Raw genomic sequence first — 16,967 nt, 5'->3', positions numbered from 1 at the left:
GGGTGGGCTGGTGTCTGCGGGCGCCAGGGGTCCTGGCTCTGGGCGCGGTCCAGGCGCGGACGGGCGCAGACGGGCTTACCTTTGGCGCACCTTCGGCGCTCAATCGGTGCTCCCGCTGCGCGCGTCCGCTGCGCGGTCGCTCTGGGGGCGTCATAAGAAGGGAGCGGTGAGGGAGGGTCCGCTGGGAGGCGGGAGCGTGGCAGCCAATCGGCTGGCGGGGGGGCGGGGCCGCAGGCAGGCAGCGGCGGGAAAACCAGTGCGGGCTTGGCGGGCGGCCCTGCGGCGGCTGAGGCGCCGGAATCGGCCGGAATCGCCGGAATGGCTCTCTCACGTGTGTCTGTGGTTCATCACAATTGTGCTCATCCTTGTGTGTATGGGTTCCCCTTCTGTGTCTCCAAAGGCTGTGCCTGATTCCCCAGGTCAAGGTCCAAGTTCATGCCCATGCCTAACTGTCCTTGCTCCCATTGGGTCTGTGTCCACCTTCCTGCATGTTCAGGTCCTTCCTGAGGCCGCGTTTGCCAGTGTTTTCATATCTCAGCATGTGCGTCTTTCAATGTCTCCCCTATGTCAACGTTTTGTCTTTCTGTCTGTTTCGCCTCATGTATGTGTACTCACGTTTCCCCATTATCCTCATCTTTCCACTTTCAGTGCCTCAGTTCTTGCATGTTTTCCACGCCTGCAATTGTTTTCCTTAACGTCCGTGAGTAGTGTCTAATTTGTGTGTGCAGCTTGCTCAGGTATGAGTCGCACAAGAGTGAGTAGCTACAGAGTGCGAGTGGTACTAGTATGCAAATCTTACTAGTGAGGAGGTCTTCCCCAGAGCCCGTACCTCTGACTGTGCTCACCTGTTGCGGTGTTCCTTTGAGCCGTGCACTTGAATCCTACATCCCTCCCTCAGGCTCTCAGCCCACGTTCCCCAAGTCTTCACTTCCCACTGTGCTATCCCTCAGTGTCCTGATGTCTCCCGGTCCCAACATCTGAGTATTGTGTCACTGCGGGTACTCTGCAGCTGCAAGTGAGAACAGCGAATGATAGGCGCACGTGCGGGGCAGCTTCAGGACCAATGCCATGCAGAGAAGCTGACAATAGTTGCAAGTCTTGTACAGGTGCTACTTCATACCACTGAGGTGCAACACCTGTGTGTGGGAGTGCCACCTGAAGCATTGGGCGCAGGTGCCAGTGGGTGCAGCTACCACAGAGAGGCAGTGGGTGCAAGTGCTAATGGAGTGATGAATCTGAAGGTGTCTGTAGATGTCATTGTGCACAGGTGTGGTGCAGGTGGGTGGGGGTGCCAGAGGTGTGGTGCAGATGGGAGTGGGGCGTGAGAGGCGGGGTCACAGTCCTGGGCACATAAGTGGTGCAGGAGTCTGTGCATCCAGATGCTGGTGGGATGTGGCACAGATGCCAGTAGGTGAGGTGACTGGGTGTAGTTGTGTGGCAGCTGTCAGTTGGCAATGGATCGACAGAGAGATTTCGCCGTTCCCATAAATTGAAGTCAGAATATTCAGCAGGTCATTGGATTAAAATGAAAGCAGTCAAGTGTTTAAGAATGTGAAATGGGTTTCCAAAGAGGGCGATCTTCTTAATTTTATGATGGCATAACGTACTTTGGAGGGATACCAATCTATGACTGCCATCAGCCCAGGACATCTAGTAATATCTATCAGGTGATAAAGATTTTTTAAGAGTACGATCACACTCACGTTTATGGAACTCAAGGCTCTTTGTTCATCTGTCCTAGCTACACCAGACCTCTACTTTACCTCATCCAATATTATTGAGTGTTAACCAGCTCTACCCAAGTAACACTGAAATGTATGGATGCTGCTCATCCGATTATCCACATATGCAAGGAAAATGTGACATTAGGTTTCCCAAAGTTTCTTAAAACTTAAAGCAGCCAAAACAGTTGTTTTACCTCCAGTTGAAAAAAGGCCTCTAGAATTTGCCTCCTTGTCCACTCACACCAATCTTAGCTCATATATTTGAAAGCACCCGGAGCTACAAATATATGCAGCACCTCGATGAATCCCTTACTCTTGAAAAAAAATAGACCATGTTGTAAAACCATAAAAATTCTTGCGCAAAATACTAAAGAAAATAGTATCCTTTGTTTTCAGAAGTAGCTGATTGGACATACTCGTGCTCACCCTACCACACGAATGTGCTTACCCCCTGCAAAAAAAATTAAATTCTCAATTGTTGATAACAAGTATCGCTGGGAAGACATATCTCTGATACTCAAAGAACGGCTACTAATATTTAAAATATTATGCATCCTACAGAGCTGCACAAATGACCAATTCACAGCCTATCTACACGGGAAAAGCCAACCTTCATCAAGCTATCCTGTTCTCCAAAAAAGGAGACAGTTGCCTCTAACCTCCTGGTGTAAATTTCCGGAATCCCTACCAACTGGAACAAAGATCCAACAAAAAGCTCTAGTGTTTCACGAAAATTTTCAAGGCCTATGTCTTCTATCGTTCAGCACCCTTTGCTACTAAGCCCATTAGCAACTTGCAATTGAAATCAACAGAAAGCTAAAGTTCGTAGTTGAACTAAAATGACACAGTAATGCAAGCACTGATCATTAGTGCATTATACAGGCAGAAACCCAAGCACCTGTTTGCATAACAGCCTTGTGTTTCTGATTACTAGGTTGCATAAGCCTGCTGGGCTGTTTTACATTGGACAACAAATGCAGAAGAGAAGTGTTAAGATGTTGATCCTGAATTGCATGAGGCGGGGGCTTTGTGGATGCCTATAAATGGGTCATTCCTGAGACATGGAGAAATCAAGGAAAACGTCAGGCAGTCTGCCTTAGCACCTTATTCGGGACAGTACCAATAGGTTACCATCCTGTGACAACAGAACGCTGGTAGGGCAGTGAATTGTATTCTTAACTTTAAGGTAGCTGTGTCAGAACCTTCTACATAGGCCAGAAAGGAGGTCTTAAAGGAAAGTGTGCCAACCACAGGGGTCCAGTGTAATCTTCACTGGTTTGAATTTTTTTAAATAGGTCTTTGAAGCTGTTACAGAGAGGAATTCCTTGCTATGCTAAAAACCAAAGGGTGGTTTTTGTAGGGCGAGAGGAGCAGATTTTTCTTTTCAAGCAGTTTAATTTGCTACAGGGAAGACTGAACTTGGAAAATTGAGCAGTTACATGGTAGACTCTATCAAATGAAACAAGGTTAAAAACACACAAAAACAATCAAGCCAAAGGGGGGACCTACTAAGTCATGTTACACTTTAAAAAACATACATGATATGGGCGACTTAGAACATGCATTCTTATTCTCCTTTTAGAAGGGATGCTTGCCTGTGCTAAGCAACATCAAAGTGCTTTGTGTGGTGGGGAAAAAGAATAATAATAGATCAATTAGGATCATGTAGGTACATATCAATAGTCATTAGTCACGTTGCTATACAGTCCAATTCTTTGTAGTAGCTCAATTGGAATATTTAACGCTCACTGACAAGCAGTGTTCGGCCCCTTATTTAGGCTTAAGAACAAACAATGAGGATGAGTGGAAGTCAGGTGGCCTCAGGACAAGCAGATTCATGAGACTCTTATAGAGAAAATGGGGGGTCGCATGTGACTATGCAAAAGATATCAACACTACAGAACTGGAGTTATAACGAACTAATTTCTTCTCTAGAATTGAATCAGCCATATAGTCACATGCTTGAGTCAGAATAGCAAGCTGTATGTAACAAAACAGAAATAAAGAAGGATACATGCTCACCTTCAATGAAACAGGTTGCAGAGGATTTCCTGCCCGGCTGCCGAATCGGCTGCTGCACCCACATCCAGGCAGCAGTGCTTGGTGAACCTGTGACTGCTCGTCCACATTGGCTGCACGAGATATGTCTTGCAGAGGCACCACAGCACAGAATGCAGCAGTTGTTGCCATGCTTCTGCGGGAATGGATCCTCACTCTACCCTGGAGTGGGTGATTTGTCTTATTGTGGCAAAAGGTGATGCAGCTGACAGCTAACGTGCTATATTCTGCTTGAACATGGGGTCAGCCTCTTCCTGGGTGGCCAAAAGACTCAAACAGTTGGTCAGAAGTGTGTAACTCTTTTGTCTTGTACTTGTACAATCGAATTCACGTTTGTCCATCTGGAGTACAAAGGATATGGCAAAAAGGAATGTAGAATGACTAGCTCAGTTAGGTGAAAGCCTGTAAGTACTTTGGGCATGAGCCTTGGATTTATTCATAGAAATACTTTATCTTTAGCAAACCATAGAAAAAATGATCCTTTATGGTGAATGCCTACACTCCCCCACCCTTCTCTACTTGATGATGTGAGGGCAAGCAAGCAAGCACTGTCTTCCAAGAGATGAACTTCAGATGCACTCAAGGATGGCTACAAAGGGAGGCAGTGGAGTTGGTTTAATACTGTGTTCCGATCCCAATTTGTAGGAGAGTGCTATAAAGGAGAAAATGCCGTAACAAATCCCTTTAAAATCTGTTTCGATTCTTTGCAAAAGCAGTTATAATAAAGTGTCTTCTGTTCATCTAAATCTTGATATGACCACCGGATGGACCAGATGGACTCTCATTGAAGAAAACTTAAGGCAACTATGGGCTAAATCCGGCAAGTATGTAAGAAATCTGAAGGTCTGCACAGAAACTGGATGGAAGCCCTTGTCGTTATTCCATGCACAGAAACACTCTCAATGTACATTTTAAGCCTTTGTTGTTGTCGATGTGTACCTGCACCAGGATATTCCTGCAGTCTTTTGGAATGTCTAAATTGGTGAACTTTAGGCGGCCAGGTACCAGGCTGTCAAGCTCAGTGACTTGAGATTGTGGTAGAGGATCACTCTGTTGTGGCTGGAGATGAGAAGTGCCACTGCTGGATATGAGGAAGCCGCAAAAGTCTGCTGTATGCGTACTGGTGTGGCAAAGCTGGGCAATGAGAATTAGAGAGCAGTAATTTTTATTTATCAGTTCTGTAGGGATTGGGCAAACTGGAGGAAAGGCGTATGCAAAGGCATTTGACCATTTGATAGAAAAGGCACTGCCCTAGGTTCCCAGTTGCCAGACCTGCTGGCACAGTGCTGACATTTTTTGTTCTCTATGGTCGCAAACAGGTTAAGTGTGAGACAGCCCCATTTGCAGAATATATAATTCAAATAGTTTTGGTGGTGCTACAATTCTTGGCAGTCTGATAGAGCTCAACTAAGCATGTCTGCCTGATTGTTTTGGCATCCTGAGAGAAGTTCCACAGTGATGTCCACTTGGATGGAGATGGCCCAGTCCCACAGTATCTGTGCCTTTTCTGACAGTGAATGGGGCCTTGTTTTATCCTTGCCTTGCATTGTAATACATCAAATTCATGTTGTTTGACTTAATGAGAACTGCTAGTCTGGCTAGTCTCAGAAGGAAGAAATGTTGGTCCAGTCTATGGCCTGTAGCTCTAGGAAGTTTATGTGAAATGTTATTTCTGTGTCTGACCAGAGCCCTCTGGTTGTTAGCTCCCGTATGTGGGCTCTCCAGCCCTCCATTGAAACATCCATAGAAAATACCACTTTGTATGATGAAGATTGAAATGAGAGACCTGCATTTTGATATGATGGAAACCTCTATAACAGCAGCGTCTGCTTGATCCTTCTTCTAACCTGCATTATGTCATCCCAAAAGCTGTCTAGCTGATTGCATTGATTGTACAGTTCTTGCTATCTCATTCTGAGCTAGCAAACATGTATTAACCCTATCCAGGATGACATCAGACCTAGAACATATTTGTATAGTCTGACCATCATAGTTCGCTTGGATGAAAAGGTTTTGCCCTGGCCTGGAGCTTCAGTTCTCTTACTGAGGAAGGAAAGGTGTTTCCCAGATGCAAGCCCAGGATTTCTCCCAAGAACTGGAATTTTGTTACTGACTCGATTGAAGATCTTTCGATTTTTGGTGTCAAACCTACTTTGTGAAACATGGTGATGCAGCCAGCTATAGAAGTTGTTGCCTCTTCCCAGCTAGTCGCCCAAGAATGGGTATACTCAGTGACCTTGAGGTCTCAGGTAGGCAGCAACAGGTGAAGACTTGAGACCACAGTGAAGTGCTTTGAAGTGACAGTGCTGCCCCATCACTGTGAAGCATCAGTATTGCCTGTAGTGTTGGTGTATAGGTATGTAAAAATAGGCATCCTGGTTGATCCAGGAAGGTATGGTGGTCTCCTTCCTGAAGTATCAAGAGGACTTCTTGAAGTGTTACTATACAAAACAACTGTTTCTTCAGAAACTTGTCCAATTCCTTGAGGTCCAGAATAGGCCTTCATTGTCCTATTTTCTTCTTTATTAAGAAGAATCTGGAATAGACCACCTGGTTTTTCCGGAAATGTGGGACATCCTCTATTCCTCCCTTTAGGAGAAGGAGGAGCAGAATTTCCTATTGTAGCTCCCCAAGTAGTGATGCTGATCCTTTTTGGTTGGGTCAACTGGTAGTTTCTATGCAAATTTGAGTGTGTGTACTGAATGTACAATCTATCGCATCCATCCGTCTGATGTTATTGACTACCATACGGGGACAAAAAGGTTAATTATCCCCATCCATCTGATGATTTTGGGATTGAGGGGGCAGTTGTGAAGAGTCAAGTGCTTATTTGGTTGTCCTGGATGCATGACTGGGTAGTGCTCTTAAGTCTTCCGGAGATCTGTCAGAGCCTTGTCTTTGGCTTTTACCCACCTGGGTTATATCCACCCTGCTCTGGGTTAATATGGTTATCTTTGGCCTCCATATTCATTGAAGTAGCCTCCCCTGTATTTTTGTGATCATCTTGAGCCAAGAAAATTAGTTGAGCCAGGGCGTATATACTTCAAAACCCTGAAGGATTTTGTAGTGTACATGACCACTTTCATATATTGCAGGCATCATCTATGTGTTTATGGAACAGTGTCAGTCGGGCAAAAGGCATATTAAAACTTTTTGGCTTGTACTTCTGGGCAGAAGGCAATGGAAAGCAGCCATCCTTGCCTTCGCAGCACGGCTGCTCCCGCCAATTGGCAGAAACCTGCATTAAAAACATACTTTGCTTCATCAATTATGGTTGCAGAAGTATTTGTTCCTTCTTACAGTATTGTTTTGTTTTCTTCTCTCTTGTCCTTCGAAATGAGATCGCTCAGTGAAAAATGGCATACCACATCTGATGGGTTTAATGGCCCAGGATTGCCAAAGCATTTGTGGCTTTGATAAAACAAACTCAAAATCTTAGGTTATCTACTCATCCACTGTCTCTGTCACGAGTTGCTGAAGCTAGCATGATCCAGTTTTTCAACTGCATTTGTGCTGCTTCCACAATGATGGAATTCTTTCTTGTTTAATATCTGTTTTATTGGATGTCGAGGTGGAGTAGTTACTAGCGGTGGTGATGGCGGAGATGTGGGTGGTGCCAAAAGTGGGACAGCTGATGGCTGTCCAATGGGCTGTTGAGGAAGTAATCTCTGAAAGGTGTTCATAATCTGTTGCACTGTAGTATAGTATAAAGTTGAGAACATACAACGGTGGAGGGTTTCAGCTGTAAGAGTCTACAGGGGCTATTCGCATCCCTAGTATTCTTCCTCAAAAGCGTATTCTTTAAATTTGAGCACATAATGCACGTTATTGCTTAGCGTTACAAGCCACATTCAAGGCAATCTCCGTGTCACTAACCTCCACCTCAATATCAGATTGCAAATCTGAGTTGGCAAATTTGCTGTCACTTTTAATGGTGAAAAAAAGTCTGGAATATCAATTTTTGTTGTTGAAGGTGTCATTGATGAGGTCATCGACAGTGTCCTCGATGAGGAGTTAGACATCAGTACTGGTCTTGCTGTTGAAAGTAAACAGAGGTTTGACGGTTTCATCATCAACAGGGCTGTCGATGGTGGGGTGAGGGACATCTTTGGTGTGGTTGTTGACAGTGTTGTCATCGACGATGGCCTTGATGTTTAAGGCGTCATTGTCGTAAGACGAGGTCTTAGTCACTGATGAGGATTTTGTCACGGCCTATAACATAGGTTTTAATGCAGATGTCATCAACGGCAAGGTCCTCGATGATGAGTTTCCTTCTTCGACATCAAGTTGACGACTGTGCCATCAGCAGAAGGGATGGTAGTTCTGTGAGGGCTTCAAGTCAGCTGGTTTTTCATGTAAGTGTTTGCACAGGCTGATCTTCACCTTTTCTGGACTGTTTTCCCGCGGAAACTCAAGTTTTGTCCTATGCGGAGGTGGCTACAGGTGATTCAGATAATAAATCTAGCTCTCAAAACACCATGTTTCTCTTTTTGTTCTACCTTCATAGAAGTGCTTGGTGGAGCACTTTTCACAAAATTATTCCCAGAAGAGATGCCAACCCCTTTAGAAGCCGGACATATCTTTTTTCCCAGGAAGTACAGTGTCCACCTCTGCTTCCTGTCCTTCAGAGTCTAGGAAGCAATGGATTTACAAATAGTGCCACATGTAGCCTCGTGTACTGGATAAGGTCAATAAACACTCTGCTCATGTGTAGATTGTCTTCTGTCCATAGAAAGAGCAGATCTGTTTCTCTCTAAATAATGATGACAGTTGGTGATGGGGAAGGGCACTCCTGGCCCAGAAAGTGAAGATTTTCCACAGGTGTACCATAAAAATATTTTACAAAATGCTGATAGATGAACACAGAGTTAGTTTAAGTCCACTGAAGAACAGGAACATAGCAAGATAGGGTTATGAAACGTAGAATGAATAATGTATGATTTTCACCTTAAACTGCCAAAAAACTAATATGAAAAAGATGGTAAGCCTATAACTAGGATTTATTGTTTAAACCCACTTAATTTGGGGCGGTACTGCCTGATTCTGGTCTTGGTCTTCTCAAAGCCCCAACATAGGTCAAGTACCGGCTCTGATGGGTTGTGACATGCAAGCACATTCTTATAGTGTCTCTGTGGAGGTGCAGCTAGTGTAAGTGTGTAGGCTCAAAAGGGATCTGACACGCTGAATAGTGGGACTGAAGTTGGAGAGATGTATCTTAGTTTTATGCTCTGTATTAATAAATGGATGGATGGGCAGAAATGACTAACTGAAACTTAGCATATGGCCTGAGATGTTGGCTACAGTCCATAGCTGATGTGGCCCACTGTGTATAGGCTATGGAGTGATTTAGTAGCATGAGACAGCAGAGGGAGGCATTGTCTAGTTTGTTTCCCAGATACAAAAATGGCACTCAAATAAGGAGCATGTCAAAGTTTGGGTACTGATTTCGCAAAATAGCTTGGTAGCGATTTTCTTTAATAAGATCTGATCACAATCTTTCATGAAAAGGCAGCTTTAAGCCTTGAGCAAACTTTTTAAGTTACCTTGACTGTGCTTTCATTATCTCTAATGAGCTTCCTCTTCTCCTCTTCAAACTTGTTAATGGTGTCTTGGAGACGTCTTTCTGAACACAGCTGCTGCCGGCTGCTCTCCTCTCTCAAGGTGGCAACAGTGGATTGCAGCTCAGCGATGACCTGATGGGGAGGAAAGAAACAACAGGTTCAAATGTCTATGGAATATTCATGCTCGACATGCTAATCAACCTGCTTGGAAGATGTGGTTTGCTTTCCACAGATCCGAAGCTTGAGATGAAATAATGCTCCCCCAGCCAATCAGAATGCCCCTCACAATATTTTCTGCTGTGGTATAGTTCTTTCGAGGAAACTATTACTCTCCAAGTTGACAATACTTTGCAAATTCATTATGCAAAAGCACCCAGATATTTCAAAACAAAAAACAGAAAGAATTTTCCAAATCTTTGCTGATAACAGTGAGTGTTCTATTATCAGCAGTGAACATAGCAGAGGGCATTTTCATTGAAGTTTTTGGCCTTGATATGCAACAGTGTCTTCGCTTGGGATGCATAAATTAAGCAGCAGGGAATTTTCACATTATGATACCTTCTAGACGGTTAATGTAAAATGAGGTTGGGCAACACAATAAGACATAAATACAGAGAAACCAACATATTGTTTGCAGCCTATAATGTGATAGAAAGATACAGATAAAAGTAGGCACTGATTGGAATATGAAAGTTTAGGTTTTGTTTACCTTTCATGAATAGATAAGTACGACAAAAGTTAGTACTAGTAGACTTAGATTGTTCTCTGGCTGCTGCATTTACTGCATCATTATGAAGGCATGCATTTGCCACATAATATTCAGATGTTCCTAGCTCAAATGACTCAAAATAATAGTGCCAAAGAATGTGTTGAATAATGCTCCACAATTGCCCTTTTCTTGCCGGGTAATTTTGATAACCTTGCTGCATAAGTTGGTTCTTTATTGCTACATGATCCTACTGGCTCCGCCGAATGGTTTGAGGCTGTTATTATGATGAAGAAACCCGGGGCGTGGCCAAGCCAGCCAAGATGGTGGTTGTGCCTGTCTGAAGTTGTTCTACCCAGCCTCAATCGCGCCCTTAATTCACGCTGGAGGGGTTCCTCACTGGCGATATTGGGCCCAGGACTGCGGCGGAGGCACCAACGAACTGGCTCCCAGACCTCGAAAGATCAGCGCTGCGGAATACCCGGTCTGTGCCATGCCTTTAAGGAGCGGTTAACAGGCTGCCTAGTTGGGCAGTGATAGCGGCAACCCAGCCCGTCACATACAGCAGTGATTCTAGCCGAAATACTGTGGGATGCGCCCGCACTGGTGAAGCGTGCTGGTCAGAGGAAGCAGAGAGCCTGCCGACACTGGCATTGTACGGCGCACTGGCACCATCCCAGTGGCGACCCACCCCATTACCTCAACAAGCATTAAAAAGGGGTAAACCTGCCTTGGTGACACATGACCCTGACTGAGCATCTCCTACTGTCCATACAGTATGCACCTCTATATCTTAAGGGCTAGCAGTCTGGGGTCTTCACCTAAGCGCAGCAGCAAGAATCCATGTTTACGCACACTTTAGAATGACAGTACTCATCACCTTGGTTGATCATTTGAATGCATGGCAATTACAGCCCCTAAAGGCATCACAGATGAAATCACAGGATTGCGCATATACAGCCAGACACCCTAGCAGGACTGTCTGGCAACATAGCCCCACTTGGCTTATGACATCTCCTTACACATGTGACTTACAGTCCCTTCAAAAGAAGTACTCCTGGCAACTACACTTCTCCTGCAGTGTCTCTTCACTTTAAAAGGAATCACAGGTAAAAGCATGGGATTACGTAAATACAGCCAGACCCCTTAGCAGGAAGGTCCAGCAACATAACTCCATTTAGCTTAACATCACCTTACACAGGTACTTCACTTTACACATGTGACTTTCAGTCCACCTAAAAAGAAATAACCAATAGTAAATGCATTTCGGTGCAATTACACCACTTCACCTCCAGGGGATGCCCTTCTCCAGACATCCCCAACTCAGCCCTTCTGCTGAGCCCTTGAGGGGTTATTCTTTCAGATGCCCCGTGAAACTTAGGGGTGGACTGTTCTTCTTTATGCTGGGGGAGACTGCGGTCTACTGCAGCCCCCCCCTGCACTCCTTTTCCCAGATGAGGTTGACCCCCTCCTCGGCGGCGTGTTTAGTGACCTACCCCCAGATTGGGAAAATAGAAGAACAGACTCGAGCATAAACTATGACCCCCGCTGCAATGGTGGTGCAGGTGGCCGGTCAGTGCCGTGACGGGAATGGAGGTGCGACAGAGGAAATGCCAGAGTGGACAGGTCCAAACAGCCCCCTCGCAGACAGAATGACAGGGATACACCAGGTGAGTGAAGCAGGGAGGGTTGCCCGGCCCGTGTGAGTGGAAACCAGCCAGCAGCAGCTGTCAGGTGTAGAGCCAAAACCCACACTCCTCCCCTGGCAACTCCAACGCATGCTCGAGGCCTTAACTGAGTAGTAGGCCAGTGTGGCATTCACATACAGAGTGGCCAGCACTAGCGGGCAGACGGTGGTAACTGCCTCTGAAAGGAACAAATAGTTGCCACCCCCGTTTTCCTGACCGGAGATCCTTGCCAGAGGCCTTGTGTACAGGGATCTCAGCTGTGAAGCCAATGTCCTGAGGCCTGGAAGTCCCAAGTGGACTCCCAGAAGCCCCACTCAACATAATCACTCCCTGCGCTGTCAGAGGACTAAGAGACATCATCTGAGTAGTGAGCCCACAGATGCGTACATGGTCCACTGCTGTCTAAGGCGTAAAAGGGTCCAGCGTGCAAAGGAAGCTTAAGGGAGCGCAAACACACAAAAGGGACCATCATCGAGGTGCGGCCTAGTGAAGTAGCACCAGTAAAGTTTATTCTGTGACCCTCCGCTACTAAGACTTATCCAGAAGTATTTGGTGGAGGAACATTCGATGGCCCACAGGCTACACCCACACACTTGTATTGTAGCCTGGCGCCCATGACAGATGCAGCCATCACGGACTAGCTACGAGCAGGTCCAAAGGATAGTTTCAGACTTAAACGTTAAGGGACGACCAGTGCAGTGCAAGTATGGGGAAGCTCCGGACACACAAAGGCTCCAAGAAGCCGTCTACAACTCAGAGCAATACGGCTAAGACTTAACACAAAGACGTAGAGGCATCATCTATCCTAAACATGTCAGAAAAATTGGATAAGGTACTGGCGGCCATCGAACATTTCCGGGTCACAATGGAAGAATGGTTCGGTACCCGCGCTATAGACCTCAGCATATTACGTGATGACCACCGTACACAGGCAGACACAGCGGACAGAGAGAAGATGATTGCCGCCCTGCAGCCCATTGCAAAAACGCAACAAGAAATGTTACAAACACTGCAAACTCGAGTGGCGGCCGTGGAGGAATGTGCAGATGAGCTTGAAGGCCGCTCGAGAAGGTGCAATATTCACGTCCTGGGCCTGCCAGAAGGTGTGAAGGGAACGTACCCCATAACCTACATAGAAACCTGGGTCCGCACCTTTACATCATCTGCGGACGTCACACCCTTCTTCTCAATAGAGAGAGCGCACGGGATGACAGCTCGTCGCCCACCCCTGGGATCTCCACCCCGCCGATTATTAGCAAAAATTCTTCATTACCGGGACAGAGACGCAGTGCTTCGAGCCGCCAGACAACATGGGCCCATCCGAATTAAGGATAAGCTGGTCATGATTTTCCCAGACTATTCTCGGACAGTACCATGCCAACGATCGTAGTTCCTAAAAGTCAAGCGGCAACTCCACCAGGAAGGTATCCAATATTTGCTGTTATTTCCAGCTCGACTCAACTTCATGCATGATGGGTCCACAAAGTTTTTCACAGATTCTGCGGCAGCCTATGACTGGATGATACAAAACTGCCAAAACCATTCACACCCAACTCCAAAATATAGTGAACAATCCCAAATACCGAAAAGCAGACGCAGCTGTCCCAAGAAACTCAGCAAGCACCTCCAGCCCAGAACTGGCACCCAGATTGTGGGATCCCCATAGCTGAGCGTAGGAAAGCTCTACAGGAAGCAGCGGAACCCGGATGGACATCTATGGCAACAGACGAAGATAGAGGCCCACACATCTTCACCTCGGAAGAAGACAGCAACGCATCCGAATTCTGACCGGGCTCAGTGACCCCACTGCAAAACTGCAGACACACTTATATGAACTGTGCCCACTACTGGACATATGCTTGCACCACATTTTTATATAAACGCAACTGAGAGCTGAACATATTCATATCACAAGCAGAATATGATAGCTAGATACTAGACCCCTCTGCATACACAGATCCTGCAAAAGCCACTCGCTGGAGAGACCTAGGCTTGCATTTGGCCAGGCCCGGAATACATTAGAGTATAAGAGACATGCACAGTTTAGATGCACCACTCGTTGTGGTAAGTCCAAAGTATTGGGAAGATTTCCCACCCCAGTTACAATTCCCACATTTGTCATTCACCCGCACACTGAATGTATACTATCAGGTGGAAGAGCGTAGTATCTCCATGCGTGGCTCCTTAGACAGGCAAGGGGAGGTGTCTGCTCTCACCCCCTCTCAGGTGACGTTCAGGTCGCACCCCTCATAATCCCTAATGGCACATAAAGGCGATATCAGCGTCCTCACAATTAATGTGCGTGGCATGCACACGGCCCGCTAGAGATGCAGTATATGCTTAAAAGACAGAATGCACAGATAGCACTGCTCCAAGAAACACATTTAACAGCAGAAGAGCTTAACAAACTGCGTAAAAGATGGCGGGGCACAGTTTGTGCAACCACATACTCAGCATTTGCATGGGGAGCACTTATCTGGCTACAACCAGGGACCCTGTTCCAAGAGCTGCGTAGAACAATTTATAGGGAAGGTCGCTATGCCCTCCTGGTGGGACTAGTAGACAGTTGATAATCAGTATTTATGCGCCAAATACGGAACAAGGGAAACACTGGGACTCCCTATCCCACACTCCGGCCCAGTATACTATGTCACCTAGGATATTAGGGGTAGACTATATTTGTGTACAGGACTTAAGTCTGGACAGATCACATCCACCACACCCAGCATCCCCGGCCACTGCACAAGCAAAATGATTTAACGCCTGGATTGAACATTGAACTATAGAAGATGCATGACGTAGTAAGTACCCCACAACCAAACTATACTCATTCCACTCTACCCCACACAATCTCAGGGTTCGTCTAGACCAATTCTTATGCACGTAAAACATAATCCCCATGGTCCAAGACGAAGACTATCTAGGATGAATCCTGTCCGACCATGACGTACACACGCTCACTCTAATTTCGCTACCGCCTCTGGTGCCCACCTCGTGACTACCTCGCGGATGCCTAGAGGATCAGATATTCAGACATGAACAACAAACACACATTCAGAATTATTTTCGGGTAAAAACCGAGACAGCAACCACAAGAATCAATCAATCAATCAATCATGTAACTTGTAAAGCGCACTTAATACCCGGGCGGGTTTCAAGGCGCTGGGGGGGTGGGGGGGAGCTGTTAGTGGTCGAAGAGCCAGGTCTTGAGTTGTCTCCTGAAGGTCAGCAGTTCTTCGGTTTGACGTAGGTGGTGGGTGTCCAGGTCTTGGCAGCGCGATGGGAGAAGGATCTGCCTCCGGAAGTAGTTCTCCGGATGCGTGGGACCGTGGCCAGGGCGTGGTCAGCGGAGCGGAGTTTTCTGTTGGGTACGTAGAAGGAGAGTCGGCTGTTGAGATAGGCTGGGCCGGTTTTGTGGAGTGCCTTGTATGCGTGGATCAGGAGCTTGAAGGAGATTCTTTTGTCGACGGGGAGCCAGTGCAGGTTCTTCAGGTGGGGTGTGATGTGGTCGCGGCGCGGGACGTCGAGGATCAGGCATGCAGAGGCATTCTGTATTCTCTGTAGTCTGCTGATGAGCTTGGACGAGGTTCCGGCGTAGAGGGCGTTTCCGTAGTCGAGCCTGCTGCTGACCAGGGCCTGGGTGACTGTTTTCCTCGTGTTTGTCGGGATCCATCTGAAGATCTTGCGGAGCATGCGGAGGGTGTTGAAACAGGTGGAGGAGACTGCGTTGACTTGTTTGGTCATGGAGAGTTTCGAGTCGAGGATGACTCCCAGGTTGCGTGCGTGGTCGGTGGGGGCCGGGGGGGACCCCAGTGATGTGGGCCAAGCGGAGGGGTTGGACCCGAGAATGAGGATTTCCGTTTTGTCTGTGTTCAGTTTGAGGCAGCTGTCCACCATCCAGTCGGCGACGGCCTTCATTCCCTGGTGGAGGTTGGATTTGGCGGTGAGGGGGTCCTTGGTGAGGGAGAGGATCAGCTGAGTGTCGTCGGCGTTGGAGATTATGATGAGGTTGTGCGATGCGTGCTAGTGGTGCCATGTAGACGTTGAACAGCGTCGGGCTGATGGAGGATCCCTGTGGCCTGCCGCAGATGATCTTGAAGGCCTCGGAGCAGAACGGGGGAGGCGGAGTCTCTGAGTTCTGCCGGAGAGGAAGGAGGTGGTCCAGTCCAGGACCTTGTTTCGGATCCTTGCCTCGTGGAGGCGCGTGCGTAGTGTGTGGTGGCAGACAGTGTCGAAGGCGGAGGAGGGGTCTAGGAGGATGAGGGCCGCTGTCTGGCCATTGTCTAGCAGGATCCTGATGTCGTCTGTGGCGGCGATTAGGGCGGTCTCGGTGCTGTGGTTGCTGCGGAATCCTGATTGTGATGGGTCTAGGATGTTGTTGTCTTCGAGGTGTCGCGTGAGCTGGGTGTTTACGATCTTCTCGATGACCTCAGCTGGGAACGGGACAAGGAGATGGGCCGGAAGTTCTTGAGGTCACTCGGGTCTGCTTTGAGTTTCTTCAGTAGGGCGTTGATCTCTGCGTGCTTCCAGTTCTCAGGGAAGGTGGCGGTCTCGAAGGAGAGGTTGATGATTTTGTGCAGGTGGGGTGCGATGGACTTGCTAGCTTTGTTGAAGATGTGGTGTGGGAGGGGGTTGGATGGGGAACCGGAGTGGATTGATCCCATGGTATTGATTGTGTCCTCGATGCTCACGTTGGCCCAGGTTATCAGGGTGTCGTGGGTGGTGGGGTGCGGTGGGTTCGTTGCGCTGTGGTCGGCAGGGGTCATCCGGAGTCTGAAGCTGTCATGGATGTCGGTGATTTTCCGGTGAAAGAAGGTGGTGAGTGAGTCGCACAGAGCTTGTGATGGTGGGATGTCGTTGGCGTTGGAGCTGGGGTTGGAAAGTTCCTTCACGATGGTGAAGAGCTCCTTGCTGTTGTGTGCGTTGTTGTCAAGGCGGTCTGTGAAGGAGGTCCTTTTAGCGGTCCTAATGAGGTGGTGGTGGTTGCGGATGGCGTCTTTGTAGGCAGTGTGGCTGTCTGGCTTCTTGTTGCTGTTCCGTGTGTTTTTCAGTTTCCGGCAGATGCGTTTGGAGTCGAGGAGTTCCGGGGTGAACCAGCTGACTCTTCTGCTGGTGCCTCTGTTGGTGGGGATTTTTAGCGGCGCGATGGTGTTGGCGCAGTCGTTCATCCAGCGTTCGAGGGAGAGCGCACCATCATCCGGGTTGGTGGGGTTCGTCGGAGGGTTGAGTG

The 16,967-nt window shown here is 47.5% G+C and overlaps 1 protein-coding gene across 4 annotated transcripts in view; it reads right to left on the bottom strand.

The window, feature by feature from the left end:
* The window catches only part of CEP112 (centrosomal protein 112), a 2,536,355-nt gene that overhangs the window by 342,532 nt on the left and 2,176,856 nt on the right, over positions 1-16,967 (bottom strand). For all 4 annotated transcript variants that reach the window (XM_085617276.1, XM_085617275.1, XM_085617278.1 and 1 more), the window contains one exon: positions 9,326-9,475. In XM_085617276.1, the coding sequence (XP_085473402.1) occupies positions 9,326-9,475 (150 nt within the window). The remainder of the gene's footprint in view (positions 1-9,325; positions 9,476-16,967) is intronic.

The sequence above is a fragment of the Triturus cristatus genome, chromosome 7 (genome assembly GCF_964204655.1).
Source record: "Triturus cristatus chromosome 7, aTriCri1.1, whole genome shotgun sequence".
Lineage (NCBI taxonomy): Eukaryota > Metazoa > Chordata > Amphibia > Caudata > Salamandridae > Triturus > Triturus cristatus.
The sequence above is the reverse complement of the archived record's forward strand: the minus strand, read 5'-3'. Positions and strand labels throughout refer to the sequence as shown.